This window comes from Centroberyx gerrardi, chromosome 12, assembly GCF_048128805.1.
Source record: "Centroberyx gerrardi isolate f3 chromosome 12, fCenGer3.hap1.cur.20231027, whole genome shotgun sequence".
Lineage (NCBI taxonomy): Eukaryota > Metazoa > Chordata > Actinopteri > Beryciformes > Berycidae > Centroberyx > Centroberyx gerrardi.
The window spans coordinates 22,186,890-22,205,997 of record NC_136008.1 but is presented as its reverse complement, the minus strand read 5'-3'; the positions used below and the strand labels follow the sequence as shown (position 1 = coordinate 22,205,997).

Sequence of the window (19,108 nt, the reverse complement as noted above, 5' to 3'; positions counted from 1 at the left end):
CTATCAGTTGTTGACAGGACTTCCATGCTCTACGCCCCCTAAAAGCCCCCACATTTCGGACTCGTATATCATAAAGATTCCCACTTTCCCAGTCTCATATACCAACTCTTCTGGGTCGTTCATGTGCATTCTACTCATAATTGCAATATTTCTTACACCGCCTGAAGGTGGCAATGACCGTACGGACAATGACAGCTCCAATGAAAAGGGCGGGGCTATTGCGTCCCCACTCCTGATTGGCCAAATGTCTCGATTCAAAAAAGATTTGTGTCCTTGTCAAAGATGGAAAAATTTCTATTTAAAAATGTTCATAAATAATGCTTAAAGAAGTTTTAAAAAGACATTGATATTTATGGTATAATTTGTCAGATACGCTAAAACTGTGTAATATGTACTCTGGCACTGGTCATGTCCATCCATACATACAGAATCTATGTAGACAATCTAAGTTACAGAGTGTAACTCAGAGCCTTGTTCACTTACTTACCATTAAAATGTACTGCATACTGCCTAACAGAGTAATATAGAGAGTAGAGTAATATAGAGTATATAGAGTAATAATAGCAAAGTCACAGCTGAATTCTCAATCTCATCAATATGCCATAACAGTTTTTTGATCATTTCATCAAATATCTTTTTCCTGGATATTTTGTCTTGATAAGAACAAATACCTACATTTAATGTGTTTTATGTTCTGCAGGTCCCCTGAGTACAAGACTACAAGACTATCAGGGAAGATTCACTGAGCATGTGCACATCTCATTCAGTTTGACACATTCACACCAGGGTGCTGCCAGTCTTCTCCTGCTGGCCGCTGGGCAGCTGCACTGGAACAGCAGGGGGTTAAGTGTCTTGCTCTAGGGCAGCTTGATGGTAGTTGCCAGTTATAATCATTCTTCTCTGACCTCCAGAGGAAGTCTAGTCTGTCTCAACTCCTGCATTATGACTCTTCTTGAAACAAATTTGAACAGTGAGAATGCCAATGGAGACCTTGCAGGATCTTTTACATTGCATTATATTTCTTTCCCTTAGAAATAGAAATATCTACATTCTACATGGGATATATTTCCCAAGTCCCTGTGGATACAGTATGGCAATATTGATCCATTTGCATTTCATTTCTGTCCAGTGCAATCTAGATGGCCTGCCAAAGAAGGGCTTCTTTGGCTCTTAAGGGAGTATTTACAGTCCAGTATATTTTGATGGAAAAGGTCAAAGCATGACTTTGATAGATAATAGAACATGACTGTGGGGTGAAGTTCATATGTTCCGTCTAATCAAATCTTCAAAGAGAAGCGTAGAGCGCAGGATTTCCATTACTTGTTGCAACATTTATCAAAAACTACGCCAACTTGTCTCACACAAATGTAACATTCATTGCCTACCAAAGCCTGTGGTAGGCCATTCTAAAACCAACATACAGGTAGCACTGTGAATAAACCTTTAGAGTCCAAAGTCAGGACTGTACACTGTTCAAGCTGAGATGAACACGAGATTTAAGCAATGAAAAATAAAGACCAGATGACTAATTTGCATCCAAGTTTATTTTGAAATTCCCTACTCCCCCTATACAAGAAAAAATGACTTTCCACAAAGGCAGCAGTGAACTGTCAGTGATAGTATTTTTTTTCAGGGCAGGAAAAAAAAATTATAATCACAGTGTGTATTCTTTTCTTCTTTTATTTTAAATACTTCTACTGCTGTCATCTTTGGCTGGGTTTCGGCGGACAGTTTACTGTCAAGCCAAATTCCTGGGAAGTAAAGGTCAAGCCAATAGAGCAGAGCTGTGGGCTTTACATCTTTACAATGCCAATGCAGGAATGTTCTGGACTGTATACCTCTTCATAAACACAAAAGAAAAAAAAGAAAAAATTAAAATAAAAAGAACAAGCCGTTTGTGTTCACAACACAAACAAATATTACCGCCAGGGGAGATAGTGACAGTATGTCGAATTTCATAAAATTGTATAGACAAAAAATAAATCTACAAAAATGGAGCTAGGTAAGTATTACACAACGGTAAACATGTTTTTCTGTATGTTTTTTTTTTTTTAACTCTCTTCTGTCGAACCTCTACACAAAACCAAAATTCTTGGTCTTAATGGCTAGCAGGAGTTTCTGTTTGAGAATCTGTTTGGAAGAATAGAGTGGCACGTAGAGACGCGAGATACAGGTGTTGGCTGTGGGGAGGTGCTGGTCGTCCGGAGGCCGGATGGTGATGGAGGGCATCGGCTGGAAACCCTCCTCACTGGCTGGCAGAGACGGGCTGGAGGTCCAGAAGTACACCTGAGGAGGAGGAGCAGGAGGAGAGGAAAATGATTAAAGTAGAGTCACAATCACCATGTATCCATTCAACCGGCAACTGAATTTTAAGCAAACTTTTGAAATGTCAGAATGGAAAATTAAGTTCCATCAGCTGGGTTGAAGAGAAAAAATAGGCTTCCTGAACGCATCAAAACATCAGCCAGAAAACTGATTACAACAATTGATTAATATTGGAAAAGTGGTTCTTGTTTTTTGGCGTTCCCTAATTTTGGCCATATTTCATGCTGTCTGACAAGGAAAACAAATAAAAAGCATTTGGCAAAAATACTTATCTATTTACAGTGCTTTAACCCTTATAGACCTAAAGTATCGGATCCGATACCAAATGTCACGTTGTCTTTAAAACATCACTGTGTCCCAATAATTTGAGCAAGAGATATGCGGTTTTTTGCACGTGAAACTACAGAATCACAGCTAACTAACCAGCCCAAGATCGTCTATGTGCTCCGCTAGGTTTCGTTGTGAAAGTAAAATGTAAAGTTATAAAACATATGGATAGGCCACCAGTTTAGTTGGCACATAGACCTAGCCCTATCCATATATATATGAATCAATTGTAATCCGCCATCTTTACTGATCATGTGCTCAAAGCTAGACGTCGTCATGTAGGGTCTATCGAAGGCATGGCTTGTTAACCTGCGAGCTACCGGCTAATGCCATGCGAAGAGATGGCGAGGAAAAAAGTTTACTCCGGAGGAAGTTTTGGAAGAACTTTTCAGGTGTAGTGACGAGGAAGAGGCACAGCCATCTGCCCCTGAAAGTTGTTATTCCGAGGATGAACGCCATTTTATGGAAGGACTCGATACTTTTGACGATCGGTAAGTAATTTATGAAATTATCCAAATAGGCCATACATGATGCATGTCCACTGATTTGTTTTATTTCCAAGCTGTGAAGCACTTCGAGCTTCTGCTTTGTATGATAGATGCCACACAAATAAAGTTAATTATGTTGTATTATTAGAATTATTATTATTGTGAAAGGAATGGTGATAATTTCAATTTGCTAACTTCTTTTATATTTTGGTGTGTCCAGGAGCTGCTCTCTGCTGAACTGATGGGAGTACCATTGGACTTCTCTGTTCCAGACAGACAGTATATACACTCCTGTGGCAATTGCTCCCACTGATGACAAGTCCAAAAGGGCAACAGGGACACAGGAAATCTAGGCTCTGCAAGAAACTGACATGGTGTAAGGCATGCCAGGTGCCTCTGTGTGTCATCTTGGACAGAAACTGCCATGATGCATATCATTTGTAAACTACATTGTCCAAAAAGTCACTGATACTGACAAAAAAAAACAGAAAACGGCTGGAGACAATGCTCATAAAAATGAGCATAGATAAAAAAAAAGTAAAGATGGCAGAAGTGCCAAATCACTTCAGGGAGCTTTCAAAGGCCCATTTGAACATTTTTCATATATTTTTCTCTTTCAACCTCTTTGTGTGCAGTAGTTTTATAATAAAATAAGTACAAATTCCATTTGCTTTTTTTTATTTCTTTCAATTATGGTCTGATTTCCCCTACAATAGTGTATAGAACTGTTTATTGAGTGATATGTCTAGTTGCCTAAGGTTGTGCAGATTCTGGGGATGTATAGACTTTGATGATATTGTGAAAAATGACAACAATATAAGCCAAAATACAAAGGTATAGGCAAAGATGAAAAATGGATGGCAGGTCCCAGAGGGTTAATGAGCATAATGAGCACGAAGAAAAAAAGATTAAAAAAAAATTATACATAAAATACATACAAACAAGAGATTACATAATATTAATTAGAGAGACTTACCAGATCTTGCCTCTCAGTCATGCTCATCTTCTCGACTATGGACCAAAACCAGCGTTTAAACTGCAGCAGCTTGTCTGCATTTTCCCCTGTTGGATGAAGCAAACAGAAATCTTTTCCCACTATACTAACAGCAAAAAATGTACAACTGCAAATCAGAGACAAGATAGAAAGATAGACAGATGCAGATATCGGAAACAGAGAATCCAGACAGAGCAGCGTACCAGACTCATCATTGAAGGAGGTGAAGCTGATGAGCATCTGGACGTTGACCTCTCCACAGCCGTTGACCAGCAGCCTGAAGTCCTCGGCTGTCAGGTCCTCCAGGGAGTTCTTAGGAAGCACGTCCAGCAGACCCTTCCTCATCGCCTTGGAGACACGAGAACAACATATAACCGGTATGAATACTACAACAACACTCGGTGTGAGCATGGAAAATGAACAGTACGTAGTAGTACATCATAACTCTTGTGAGGGGGTTTGACTCACATGGAGAGGCTGCTCGGCCACCACCAGCATCCTGTGCTCTGCGTACTTCCTCACGTACTCGTAGACGTTGAGGGGCGTCACTGGCATGTTGACCCCGCCAGACAGCAGCTCCACCTGGGACAAGACAGAGACAACAGGGCATTAAGAACCATCACGCTTATGAAATCAATCTATTATTTCAGTCCACAGAATAATTTCTATGTGACAAATCTTTCGCTACGGTTTTTAGAATATTCAGAATCTGCTTTCAAAAGCGGTTTTATTTTGTATCATATGTACAACCATGAGATGTATTTTTGACTGTATGAATGCTCTGCATGGAAAATATGCGACCCAACATGGGAAAAACAGGCCCAATGCAAGAGATAGTATTTTCCTCACAGATTACTGATCTTTGCATTCAGACTTTTAAATGTTACACTACATAATAAGGAGTGATAAATCTGAATATGTGTATTTATTATTGAATTAAAAAAAAAAAAAAAAAAAAAAAAAAAAAAAAAAAAAGGTATTTTGATCAAATGTTTTCACAAAAACAGTGCCAGAGGTCATCTTTCAGAGCTCTTTTACGCAGCAGTTGTTGGTCTGAAATCAATTGTTGATATTTACTATTGAAATGTACACTTGGAGATGAATACTATATTTCTAGTCCATTACCTGTCCAGCCCCTTCCTCTTTGCAGAGGTCGATGGCGAAGGCCAGGTCCATGGCGGCGAACACTGCATCTGCCTCGCCAGCCTGTGAGTGGCGGATAAGCTGCCGCAGGCTCTCGTACATCACCGGGTCAAAGAAGGCAAAGTCATGCCAGTTCACCTGCAATAACAGACAGACATATACAATTCCTCTCAATGCATGAGCAACTTCATTAAAAAAAAAACAATATCATGTAGTAGGGTCTATTTTAGGTGGAGGAAACAAGACACTTTCTCTTACCTTCCTGCCAAGCAGCACCTTGATGACATGTCTGTTCAATGTGATTGGGCAGAGTTCATTCTGCAGCAGACATAGCCCAAGTATTCTGGAGACAAAAGAAAATATTTCATATATACACTTGTCCTCAACAGAGTAATCAAGTCCTCAATATAATCCAGGGTGAAATAATTACAGTGTCATTTAATTATATATTGATCAAGTAAGATACTGGGTCAGCCCAAACAGTCTCTCCATGCTTTTTCCATTATTAGTGCTTTGTTTGAGGTTCAACTTCCAAATCTATTGATCTATCAAATGGGCAGGAACAAAAACATTGGCCGGCGAAAATATATTCTACTGATTCTGTACTGTTGAAAAATAAAAAATAAAAAAAAATAAAAAACATAAAAGCAAATGTAAAACCTTTCATGAACTGGGTATCAGTTGAATCACTTTTGTGTTATAGAAAATAGAGGGAAGCAAGATGGAGATTTAAAAAGGAAAATGTTGCAGTTTATTACTTTAACGGAAAATAAGGCTGTAATGAGTAGTTGAAAAGCATGCATGTTTCCTATTTTGACAAAGATGTAGGTCTGAAGTTTGAAAACACTCATCCTAACATCCTCCTCTTCTGAAGATTTGGGAAAAACCAAGGTTCTAATGCACCAAACTAAATAAATTCTCTCCTTAGTTGACTAAACAATCATTAAGCAGACAATCCATTACCTGCCGATATTGCGGAAACAGTTCAGCCTGGCCTCTGTGTTCTTGCCGGGCCGGGGGGAGTAGAAGCCTCGCTTGCCGGGCTGGTAGAAGAGAGGAGCGTTGTCGTCCCCGTCGTCTGGGTCGTCCAGCTCCATGTCCACCACGCTGCGGGTTGAGCCGTGACGCTTACGGTTCTCCTGCTGCTAGAACCACAAAACAGCAGGAAGGGGAGGATTGTGTAAGTGTTGCAAGATTGACTGATATCCAGGGCTGTATTGGTATGTTATTGTTGTTAAAAAGTGAATGTGAACGTATTGAGACAGTATAGACTGGAAACAAAGATATTGGTTTTACTTGTGCTTTCTCTGGAGCCTCCAGGAGACCCAGGTCCAATATGCTGTCAGCACCATTTTCCCTGAGGGAGACAAGAGACAGGAGAGTTATAGTTACAGTGTGTCAAACTGAATGCAGAGTGGCAACAAAATCAGTACCATGGTGTTAACTGTAAACTTAATACCATTCATGATGCAAGGAAATTTGGTGACAAGTTCATTTTGATTTTGGGACAGTACTAAAGTGTCACAGGCATGGAGAGCAGAACAATGGGTGTGGTATGTGGCTTTGTTTGTGTCCGTGTGTCTGTGTGACGGAGTATGTTATCATACCTTCCATGTGCGATGAGAAGCTCCATGGCCTCCTCGACCCTGGCCCTGAGAGAGTCCTCGCTGGCCAGCAGCAGCAGCAGCTGGGCTGGGGACAGCTCCAGCAGCATGCCTGTGATTTTACTGGCAAACGCCTGAGGAGACAAACGCATTGATGATTACATTCTGTGGATTTCAATCATAGAAAATGCCATCAGCATGCCATGTTACCTGATGTTTACAGCTCAATATTTAAAAATACTACTGATTATACCCTTTCTGTAAGAAAAGATCTTAATTTGGCCAATGATAATAGTCCATAATAAATTATATCAGTTTGTAAGAGTGAATGTCACTTTCAAAATAGTGGCTATCTCAGTTTGGAATTGAACTCTGCTGTCCCGTACTGACCAGAGAGAACTAGTTGTGTATAAAACCCAATTCTGGTTGTTAAGATTTTTCCAATGTAGGGAGATGACCATGGCTCTCAACCCCATTAAAGTCAAATATGTTCTCAATATGAGCTGAAGCTGCCTGAGTTTATGGAGATGAAGGTTTGTTACCGGTTGCATTGCGTGAACACGTGGGTACAGCCTCTCCCCCAGGGCTTGTCTGTGTGCAGGCAGGGGGTCAGGCTCGTCACTGGGGTTCCCCTCTGATGCAGGCCTGAAAGGCCGGGTGTCGATGGACAGCTGCCTCCTCGAGTCCCTGTCACGCACAGACACACACAGACGGGTTAGCAACAGTCTCAGTCTAGCAATGAGACGGAGGAGGCTTTTTAAAATTGTATTTTTAAGGGGAACATTTTAAGCTTGAGTTCACCTGTCTCTGTCTCTCCGAGAGCCAGCACGAAGCCCGCCACTTCTCCTCTCTCTTTCCCGGTCTCTGTTCCTCAGACGCTGCATTAGATCTACGCACACACGTGCACACGCACGCACACACACACACACACACACACAAAAACAGAATCACAGTCACATATTTGAGCAGGAGTATCTGTGAATTTGTTGTTGACATATCTGCGTTTCACCCAAGTGATAGCTGATTTCAGTATCACAAAAATGCCATCGCATATATCAATGAAATCAAGTTCCATGATATAGTTTCTATGTATCGTCATACTTGAGTTGTAATCGTGATGACACGTACTGCTGGCCTGCATGCCCTTGCTGACGCTCTGAACGCAGTCCAGGTTGGGAAGCTTATCGTTGGAGAGGAGGGCCAAGGCTATGGCGGTGTAGAAGCTGCGCGCCACGCCGCTGCCCTCGCCCGGCTCGTCTTTGAATGTGACCTTCACCCGGTGCACGGCCATGGGTGTGGTGGTGCAGCGCCGGCCGAAGTGTGTGTTTAGCTGGCGCATGGTCTGCTGTATGAGCTGGTCGCGGTCGCGGTCCACCTCCAGGGCCAGGTCGCGGGACTGCAGGTTCCTCAGCTTCTCCATCTCCCGGCGGAACTTGGACTCCTTCACCTCGAAGCCGCCCAGCTCTGTGAGGATCTGGAACAAAACAAATCTTCTTTTAATCTAACAATCCTCAGCAATCTCTTTTCTAGCAACACCCTGCTTCACATTCATACAGTTACACACATTCACACCTGGGTGCTGACCAGTACAACCACAGTCTTCTACCCTAGCTAGCTCCACTGGAGCAGCTGGGGGTTCAGTGTCTTATTTGTCAGTAGTTATTGAGGGAGGAAAGAGCATTATTCAGTCAATTCCAGTCACAAGTCACCGCTTCTCTAACCTCCTGGCTCCCACCGCCCCCAAAATCTTGTTATTTAAATATTTATTCATTTATTCTCAGAGGACAGATTCAGTCTGGACAATTAAAACACATTTTACAGGTGTTAAGGGAGAGCGGTGTAGTGACTTGTAGCTACTCTATTTTTAAGATGTACATGAAGGTTGAGATATTAACGTACGGATCCAGGCTCGGCTCCCACATCCTCCATGAAGACACGACCGAAGAGTTCCAGTGACAGACGCCAGCGGCCAAGCAGCATGTCGTGTGAGATCACCATCCCCATGAAACTACAGTGGGGTCTAGACAGAAAGAGGACAGTTAGAGAGACAGCTCTTTCTGATACTTCCAGAGGCATTTTTATCAACATGTTACAGAAATAGCTTATTTAGCTTTTTAGACTACCATCAGGGAGACCACCGTACTGAATGCCTGTTAAAATAACCACTGGTTTAAAAATAAATAAATAAAAAATAGTTGCTTGCTGCTTGTACTGCTTGGCTGAATTCAGCCTTTCTGGACAAACAATATATATGCATATCCTGACTGTTTCTAATATCTGTGCTGTAAATGGTATTTTCTAGGGGGTGGACTAAGCCCAGATGACATTTCATTGTATTTAAACTTATTCATCGTCCACCACAGGTAAGTGATTGTAAAGCACAGACTGGCGGTCGGTACCTGAATGATGGCAGAGGAGGTCCATCGCTCTCGGTCAGGCCGATCTCGGCGAGCAGGCTGCTCTTCAGCTGGGCAGCGAGGTCGTGTGGCGAGGGGCCGGGCTTTGAAGCCTCCAGCTCCTGCTCCGCCAGCGACTGGTCCTCAGTGCTCCGCTGGCCAGTCTCCATGCTCATCACATTCTTCAGGTTGGCCGAGTAAGACATCTTAGTGGGCAGGATCTGTTTTAGTGGGATTCAGGGCATTTTCTTTAGTGATGTGAACAGGCGTATTTGTCGAGATGATGACAGTTTGATGATGAAAGAATGGAAATATGGAAATGGGCCAGAAGACTGGCTGTGTTCCAATATCCACACTTGCATGACTCTGCGTATGCAAAAAAAACAACACCCTGACTCTAACTCTCCAAAGTATCCATTATTTCCTCACATCCTTTTGTCTTCAGCCCCCAAAGCATGTGGGAGGGTCAAGGTAAGAGGGGGGTGGGACCACAGACCCTTTCCAATGCTCTTTGAGAAGAGATGAGAGGAAATCATGAATCCTGGATAGCTTTTACAGATTCCCTAAAAATTGTGTCATTTCATTGTCAAATTAGCAAGCTGTGTTAGTTTTCTGTGGATATTAGAACACAGCTGCCAGTGTGTTTGTCCGGTGAAGAGGGGTGGTATACCTGAGAGGAGGAGGGTAGAGAGGAGCCCATGTTTACCTCCAGGCAGTTCCTGTCCATGCTCGCCTCGGCCAGGCCTTTGGTTGCCATGTAAGAGGAGGAGTACAAGCCCTGAGAGGGACGACCAAACAGATCCTCCTTCCTGGCATTAGGCTGCAAGAGAAAGGGCAAAATAAAGCTCAGAGTGAAGCTACAGAGGCTCTTTGGCAATGGGATAACATCATGCTGTCAGTTATGTCCATCTTGTCTACAAACATGTTTTAAAAGTTTTAATTAGCTTGTCAGAAAACTTATTGAAATATAATTCTATCATTTCAGTGATCAGAGTTCACCCACAGGATTTCAGAATACATTTTTAAGACTAGGTCAAAAATCTCAGACATCTCAAACATCTTATTAGGACACCAACTTCGGTATTTAATTAGTTCAAGAAATGTTGTGTGCTTCCACCCTGAACAGGGGGTTTAGCAGCAGAGTCTGACCTGCAGGAGGTGGGGCTGGTCTGCTAGAGGAATGGCCTCAGCCAAGGGAACCTCAAAGGGGTTGGGTGGGATGCAGCCCAGAAAGGTCATGGAGTCAGAGCGGCGGAAGAAGGGGTGGTTTTGACCTGTTTCAGCAGGAACCGGGTCCTCATCCTTGTCCTGCAGAGTTGAACCTGAGGCGAGACAGAGAAATGGCAAGTTAGTATAAGCATTGTCAAAATCATCAACTGATAGAGGGAAAGCAGATAATCAATATGTTATAAAAAAAGGGAGTTAACAAGCTGCGTCTGTCTTTGCCTATTCTGACCTGTACCTTTGCAAGCTGCCATCTTCTTTTTGTCTCGTTTCTGTCTATTTGCCCTTCTTCTGTGGCTGCCTTCAGATGCCTCAACACCTAACGGTTCTTTGAATATCATCATATACCGATTAACTTAAACCTTAACATCACTAGCAAAACATCAGGGGAACAAACTTGACTCTCAGTGGAATAAATAAATAAAAAAATAAAAAAATAAATATACATTATCTGACTTACTCTGATTGGTGTCCTCGTCATTCTCATGTTCAGAATCCTCATTGTCCAAACCCAGTTCCAAAATCTCACGATTCCTGCAAGAAGTTTAAATGGATTAGAAAAACTATGTTTACAATATGGGCTAAATCTGATGGTTCTTAGTTCTGATCAGTCAGTCACAAGAGTGTCTCAAGCAACGGCTAACCAAATGCCCTAGCAACCATCAAACTCACTCAATGGACCATGCCAGTAGTCATATTCACTTGTTATTAGTTACTGCTTTAGCATTACAGAGAGCTATTTGCATGGCTAGCCGAATTGCTTTGCTCGCTAGTTTTGCCAAGCAAGCTAGAGATAACTGAGAAAATAATGGAGACACCCCAGTAAATGAAGTGTCATGAAACTGTATTTTAAGGCACAAAGCATACTGAGAACAGGGTTCTGGATGCTTTGTTGTAGCAAGAATCAAACACAAATTCAATGCAGATAATTAAAATTCAATTGTCTAGCGGCACTGATTTCAGCCAATAACCACAACTACAACAAATGCTGAGTTCATATTTTTTTTCCTAAGCATCAAGGACATGAATTGAGGATGATGTATATATCCATGAAAATAATTCCATTTACCTCTTCCTATCCATCTGTGGGGTGTCCAGCGTGGTCTGCTGGTTCATGGCCTTGATCCAGTAGATGAGAGCCTGGAAGACGTAGGCCACATGTTTCAATGAGCACACGTCCAGCACAGGAAGCACATCTGAGTGCTCATCGTTGTGGGAGCGCATCAGCGACAGGGCGTAGTTGAGGAAGTCTCCTCGTGCCGACATCATGCCCTGGCGAGCCGTCAGCAGGGTGGCCGCTCTCCTGAAACGCATACAAAACAAGTGAGACCAGGAAAATGGAGCTTGATATTTATTAGAAAGAATGGAGCACGGCCATTTTATACATTCACACATGTAGATTCAAAAGCATTGCTTTGGAACTCTAAAAGGTTCCCAGCCTCGTAAAGGATGTTTGCTATTATTGTAGATAGTCTACATTAACTTTGTCAAAGTTCTACAGTTGATCTCCCAAGACTACTGCTGCATTAACAATGTGGGGGTATTCCGTGGATGGCAAACCAGATGATCACTGTTTTCAATAGGTGAACAACGGTAAACTATGCTGCTGCCTACCACACCTGCAGATGATAACATTTTCCCAACTTTTCCTTTTCCCTGCAGTGCACACAAATGGATCTTATACCCTCCTACGTTTGCCCACCTGCTCTTCTTGTCTACTCTTCCAATGAACATAGAGTGGTGACATAAAATTTGTCTGATGGAAAGAAAAAAAATAATACCTGCGTCCTTCCAGGGTGCGGAGGCTGGCCTCCTCCCGAGCTGTCATGCGTTCCCTGCGGGCCGAGTGCTGGGAGGCGTGGAGCGGGTGGCTGGGGTGACCGGGGTCTCCGGCAGACGACAGAGCCGAGCCGTAACGCAGCTGAGCCTCGGTGGAATCCATGATGGACACCATCCAGTTCCAGGTGGGGATCAGCTTTTCTTCAACATAGTTCTGGTTGAACACAAATAACACAAGACTATTTTATTCAAAGATGACAACATGATGATAATGCTAACCCTTATAAACCTTTCCATCTAACATGATCGAAAATCCTAGGACTTGTGTCTTCATGGCGGTGTTTCGAAGATGACTTGCCAAGTCTATCACAGTATTGCTGCAATCACAAAACTTTTTACTCGAAATCAACATATTGGACTGATATTGGCTTGTCATTGTTGACCACCACCAGTATGCTGCATATGATGCAGTTTGATAACATTTATTGTGTAATAGATCAATATTACACTGGTTGTCTATGGGAAGCCCTTAACCTGAATTGATTCCATACAAGTACGCATTAACATGTTTATTATCATTATAATAATTAATATCATCATCATGGGTATCAACTGAGTTTTAATTTCCCATAGTCTAAATGCAGTTTCAGAGGCCTTTCCACTCTGACATCAATAAAATTCCAAGGGAAACACTGAAACCTTTTTTTTTTTTTTTAACAAAATAAAACAAACCAAAAAAAATAAAGATAGCACAAAATATCGGCAGCTTTGATCCAAAAATATCAAAATCCAATATTGGTCAAACCCTAGTGATCACCATTTTCATGCCCTGGCTGGGCAGCGCAGTACATTTTGATCGCCACATGATGGCACTGCATCTCACCTGCAGGTTGACAGCATCCTGGTAGGTCAGCTTCACAGCAGCAGGGTACTGGGAGTAGACCAGGTGGTTGTACTTGGGAATCAAGCTCATGAGGTCTGAGATCTGCCTGATGACGATGCTATAGGCGCGGGCCAGGCTGCTGGCGGACGTCAGGTAGCTGCTGGAGTTGCTGGCCTCCAGAGCTGCTGCGGCGGCGGCGGCACTGGAGCTGATAGCGCTGGAGCGACGCAGGTTGGAGGGGTCAATGTATATCAGTCCTGTGGAGCTTGCTGTAAAAAAAGACAGCACAGATCATAATTAATAATGTAGATATACACCATCTGTCAAACCAAAGCCACTAAACTTGGCAGTGTTACAATAGTACAATACCGTTGTTTACAATAAGTCACTAATCCAGTCTTCAGCATTCATGGAAGTGATGGGTTTCAACTAAAATTTAGCCAACAACCTCATCTATTTATTGATGTAATATGTAATGTTGATAGGCTAATATATTATGTTGATTGTTAATTGTCAAGCACCTGACCTAGCCTATATGTAGCCTACTGGTGATATAATTTCCATGTACGCTGCTTTGAAAAAGGTCTATGACCGAAATGTCGTTATAAATTGAGATTTGCAAGTAGATGGTGTGTGGGAGCCTCACATATTTATGTTGCTCTTTTTTTCTGCCAGCACCCATGACTGAAATTGTTGAGTGTCACTTTATTTTATTATAGCCAACAAGTCACTGCAATAAGTCTGTTATGTGTTTTAGGCTCTTGTAGGCACAGCATTTCTGACTGATATAAGACATTACAAATAAATCCCATCAAACAGACAAAGCTCCACTGACCAGCTGGTGTGGAGGAGCTGGAGGGAGCGCTGCCTGTGGCCCTCTGGCTGGGGGTGTTGCGAACCGCCCACTGCATGGAGCGAGGTGCCTGGGCTGCACTGTTGGCGTGGGAGGAGCTGGTCGTCCTCTCCAGGGGCTCGTCCAATAGGAACGTCTCCTGGTCGACGTCGTCGCTCTGACTGCTGCTACTGTCCGAGTCACTGGAGTCGTTGGACTGGGAGTCGTCCTCTGAAAAGAAGGCAGGGACACTGCTGGCACCTTGAGAAGAGGAGGGGGGGTGAAGAATGGAGACACGTTTAATGGCTTGTTTATTCATCTCTACCTCCTCCTCTTGCACCTTTCACATCAATTTTCTCCAGGCAGGAGTGCGGGTTAGTGAACCACACCGCCACAAGGCCAAACAACACTAATGTAACACTGAAAACACTGAGGCTTCAAGTCAAACAACAGCTCCATTTGTCAGTCAGCTTGTGCTGAGTAAATACATGGCTTAATTTTCTGCATTTGACTTTAAAACCTATTGGAAGTTGCATTAGAGGGAGGGACAACAGGAACATCTCAATAGGGGTATGCAGAGTGGAAATGAGACAATACCATCATTAGTAGGAAATGCAAATTATAGATAGCCCAGGAGCAGAACACCACACCAGTTGTAAAAACTACAGATATTTGGATTAGTTTGTTATTTGGGAAGAAAGAACATCAAGGTTGCTAGACTTCTGATGAATGACAGTATTAGTTAATAGTGACGGGTACAATAAAAGTGAAATGTGAGGATGGAAGGCTAAACTGAGGGAACTCTGAGGGAAATTGTGTGTGCACTTTGCAAATTCACTCTTGCCCTGACATTCTGTATATGCATTGAAGTAAAGAGGAGCCCATACCAAAAATAGGAAATGCCAAGGACACCCTACTGCCTGCAAATGAAATACATTGAGTATTGAGCCAGGGACCATTTTGTCTACTATGTCATTAGCTCTCCAAACACAAATGCCCACAGACTAAAATAAACTCTAAATAAGTAAAAAAGAAGGGCCTCTTCCAGGCTGACTGTTAAGTACTAGTGATTATGTGAGGACTGAATTAGTCTGTGACTGAAGGAAAAAATATATATCACATTATGGCAAGACAGAAATTCAATTTCTATTTAGTAAATGGTTGGAGCCTTAGAAAAATTTGGAAGGATTTCAGTTAAATGAGGTCAATAAGACAGGTGACCACATTTCCACAAAAAAAAAAGTCCAGGGAACAGTTTATAGAGATTGAGGACAATTTTTCATGAAGTCAGGGGATTTAAATGAAAATCTAAAATGAAATCTAAATTGCAAGATTAAAAACAGTTGTTGTCCAACCTGCTTCAGAGCCAGCAGTGGCTGCAGTGACGACACTCCTGCGGCCACTAGCATTATCCTGATTGCTGTGGTTACTTTCACTGTCGCTCTCCGTCTCGGCTGCTGCCAGCAGATCCAGTTCCATGTCACTTCCTAGAAGCAGGGAACAAAGACAAGGGGAGGCTCCAGTCACTGTTGGTTGGGATTTAAGGATCAAGTAATCAAACAAACTAGTTGACCAAATACACTGTCACCATAGTCCTTAGCATTCCTATGCAAAGTAGGGGGTTTCTCACCGTCCTCATCATGTTCATCATGCTGCCCCTCTGCCTCAGCATTTTCCTCTCCCTGTTCCTCCTGGTCGTCATGGTGATCCTCCTCCCCTGCAACTCCCTCAACAACTTCAACCTGAGAGACAAACACAACACAGTCAGACCCTAAGAGAGAAGAATGATGATTCTGAGGCAAAACAGAGGATAGACAGCTCATCCAACCTGAAATTAATCAATTCCAGGAGTAAACAAAATGCACATTTATTGTTTTGGTGCCATGGTAGCAAAGAGTATATGCTAAGAAGTTAGTTGGTTGGTCTTAGTTGAAAGACAATGGGAACATATTATAGTGTTACACCCAACTAAAACCAAACATGACCATTTGATCCAGGCGACTTACTTCTGTACTAGCATGGATGGACATTAAAAGACACTGTAAACCCGCCACATTTTCTGGACTTGTGTACTGCCAGAAAACCTCCAAGAAACAATGAACTGTCAACACTACTTTCCAAACATGGATGGAACTGATTAGTTCTTGTTAGAGTGTGGGTTTTACATAATTCTAGGTGGCATCGCACATTCTTGGAAATTCAGTTACTAATGTGCACTGAATCACTGGCATACAAAGTTCATTATCGACTTAATGATTTTATAATGAGACACCCCACCTCTTCCACATCTGCTGAGACGATGTCATCCTGCTCCTCATCTCTCCCCCTGACGGGCTGAGACTGGCTGCTGCGCCGAGGCTGGGGGTTCCTGATGATGTAGGACGAGGCTGTCTGGCTGGAACTGGAGGAGATGAAACAGAGTCATTATATCCAATGAAAAAGAAAACGCAAGAGCCTCTCGTCTTCTTTTTGGGCTGATGTTCAAGTTAATGTTGAGTTCATTTGTTTCTCTTTCTGTCTAGTTAAAGTATCTATTGAACTGGATAACGGTGACAAATAGTTGTCTAAAATTCTCATGGCAGCAAATAAGAAGGCAATCATAAGATTATGAGAAATTTCCACTGAGCCAATGGATAGATATTCTGAACAGTATACATTATATGGAATTTATGACATTCAACTTGGGACTACAGAAAGAAAAATGAGACCGGTATTGGGACAAATACAAAACATATGTAGCCCTTAACAGAGAGACTGATAACTCGTGTTTTAAAACAATACCAAATGTAAATGTGAAGCATAACAGTGACTATGAATGTAGGCATATTACATCTGACTAACTCTTTTAATAAGTGGCACTTACTGCAACTGAACAACCTCAAGTTCGTTATCTAATAAAAATGAAAGTTAAAAAGGCTTTCCTTTTCAAAAAGGTACTCAAATGTTGAATATCTGACATGGAACACACATGTCAGAGATAAGAACAGTTTTCTGTGTTTGTCATCATGGATTGGCACGGTTGAAAGGTTGAAGATCCCCATGTGAATTTCCAACAACTTTCACCAATGATAGAACTAGAGCTCCACTGATTAGGGCTTATTAACCCATAAAGGGAAAGTGGGCTAAACAGTCTATAAAATGAGACTAACAAAGGGGAAAAATATGATTAATGAAAATGATTGTTTTGGTCTTCAGTTCTGATTGGCTGAGTCACTTTCAAAGAGTTTGTAAAATACCCAATAAATGCACACTTGTGACCGCATCAAAGTTGATTTAAATATTAACCAAAAAACACCACCGATTATCAATACTTATGTGTTGCTTAGCAACTACTTTATTAAGCTATGGTTTAAGAACTATGTTGCTTGACAGAAATATACAATTTTATTATCATTGATTCAAAAATGATAATAAAATTGTATATTATATTATCATTGATTCAAAAATGTTTTCTTGAATATATGCAATCTTTTTTATTGCAGTGGTACATTACTGCTGTTTTATAAAAGCAATTTCTAAAATATATGTATATATTTAAGCAATAAGTCAACAGAGCCTGTGATTTATGGTGATTTTAAAGCAACTTAAGTATATGTTAGATCGAAGAACTCAAATCACTAAAATCACTGTAAACCACGGCCTCTCAATACTTATTGCTTAAATATTTCCATATATTTTATAAATGTACAAACACACATTTTGAAAAAAGGTACCCAGGATGTTAAATAAATACCCAACCTGACAGGGAACCACAGGGACTAAAATCAACCGACCTGCTGGACTGGTCAGGCGAGGGTCTCGGGGGCAGCGGCTCCACAGAGAAGAGCTCCTCGCTGCCCTGAACAGCATCAATGCTGGTGCTGGCCAGGGTGAACGGGGCAGTGGGCCTTGCAATGCCCATTCGCACCGGGACGATCAGCGACTCTGCAACGTTACATAGTTCCTCCACAGCGTAGGGCAGCAGGGCCTGGAAAACACGTCGGCACTTCCCAATGGGCTGTGGGATGAAGTTGCTGTGTGGAGGAAATTGAGACAAAACAGAAAATCAGCATTTGTTTGTGTATATTTCAAAAGATCTTATCACAGTTGATGCTTGCAGCGTTTGAGTCAATGTGGCTCATTAATAACTTAAGTTATAATAACCATGTAGCATTTTTCTAAAACAAACTTTACAAAGTGCTTCACAAGCAAGATAAAAAAAAGATTATACCAACAAATAAATATTGTGAAACAACTGTAATAATAACCATTTGCATTTAATGTTTGCAGGACAAAGTCGACTAAGATCTTCATAATCAAGACTAACAAAAGACAGAATCAAGGTCACACAAGAAACAGGACAACAAACAATACGCAAAACACATGAGAACTTAATGAATATAAAATGATTGACATCTGGAAAAGTTTTAGAAGGGAGCATACCATTCATGCATCAAATAATTGCATTCTTACTTTTTCTTCTTGGATGAGGCCATCTCCACACTGAGGATGACAAAGACCCGGGCAACAGAGCGAAGGAACCTCCTGGTGACATTGATTGCTTCCTCTCTCCGGCCAGGAGTGTATTTGTTCTGCAGCTCCTTTACCAGTGTGCCCAGTAGGGTGTCTATGAACTGGTACGAGAGAAAGGAGAGGCTAAGGGTAATGTTGAAGCACTCACCGACTGACCATTTTTGGGGTTAATTTCAAATACTTTTAAGTGCAAGAGTGTGAAAAGAACAATACAGAAACTGCGGAAAACGCATATTGTTTAATATTCTATGTGCCCACTCAAATGGTTATAATGAATACAAAAGCTGTGGGGAAAAAAGCAGATGGTTCCTGCTGGATGTGGTCAGGGAATGAGGAGAAAGACTAACCCGACTTACGGTAATGTCAGGAGCACACTTGACAATGAGGCAGTGGGTGAAACAGTCGAGGCGGATGGTGCCGCTCTGCTGGTTCAGGTAGACCTGCTCCTCAGGCAGGAGGTGGGCAATCCTGCTGCTGGCACTCAGTCTAGCAAACAGAGACAACACAGTGGTATGAGTCACTTTGCAGCTCATTATCAAGAGGTCTTCATCATCTATGACTTAAATATCTCTGGTCTGAGTACATGATAGTGCAGACAATT

The 19,108-nt window shown here is 42.0% G+C and overlaps 1 protein-coding gene across 6 annotated transcripts in view; it reads right to left on the bottom strand.

The window, feature by feature from the left end:
* Positions 1-1,526: 1,526 nt before the first annotated feature.
* ubr5 (ubiquitin protein ligase E3 component n-recognin 5) overlaps positions 1,527-19,108 on the bottom strand; it is a 39,495-nt gene continuing 21,913 nt past the window's right edge. The window contains exons 32-58 of one of the 6 annotated variants that reach the window (XM_071902387.1): positions 18,864-18,993; positions 18,448-18,608; positions 17,769-18,008; positions 16,273-16,396; positions 15,626-15,737; positions 15,351-15,482; positions 13,999-14,256; positions 13,164-13,432; positions 12,283-12,494; positions 11,571-11,804; positions 10,962-11,035; positions 10,427-10,599; positions 9,948-10,097; positions 9,281-9,498; positions 8,781-8,901; positions 8,010-8,355; positions 7,683-7,770; positions 7,424-7,568; positions 6,885-7,015; positions 6,574-6,634; positions 6,241-6,419; positions 5,536-5,620; positions 5,260-5,415; positions 4,603-4,716; positions 4,338-4,482; positions 4,117-4,202; positions 1,527-2,286 (exon numbers count right to left, since the gene is read on the bottom strand). In XM_071902387.1, the coding sequence (XP_071758488.1) occupies positions 2,074-2,286; positions 4,117-4,202; positions 4,338-4,482; positions 4,603-4,716; positions 5,260-5,415; positions 5,536-5,620; positions 6,241-6,419; positions 6,574-6,634; positions 6,885-7,015; positions 7,424-7,568; positions 7,683-7,770; positions 8,010-8,355; positions 8,781-8,901; positions 9,281-9,498; positions 9,948-10,097; positions 10,427-10,599; positions 10,962-11,035; positions 11,571-11,804; positions 12,283-12,494; positions 13,164-13,432; positions 13,999-14,256; positions 15,351-15,482; positions 15,626-15,737; positions 16,273-16,396; positions 17,769-18,008; positions 18,448-18,608; positions 18,864-18,993 (4,357 nt within the window). In that variant the 3' untranslated portion in view covers positions 1,527-2,073. Of the gene's footprint in view, positions 2,287-4,116; positions 4,203-4,337; positions 4,483-4,602; positions 4,717-5,259; positions 5,416-5,535; positions 5,621-6,240; positions 6,423-6,573; positions 6,635-6,884; positions 7,016-7,423; positions 7,569-7,682; positions 7,771-7,982; positions 8,356-8,780; positions 8,902-9,280; positions 9,499-9,947; positions 10,098-10,426; positions 10,600-10,961; positions 11,036-11,570; positions 11,805-12,282; positions 12,495-13,163; positions 13,433-13,998; positions 14,257-15,350; positions 15,483-15,625; positions 15,738-16,272; positions 16,397-17,768; positions 18,009-18,447; positions 18,609-18,854; positions 18,994-19,108 lie in introns of all 6 variants that reach the window. The other 5 variants (XM_071902388.1, XM_078287084.1, XM_078287085.1 and 2 more) reach the window with 5 other exon arrangements.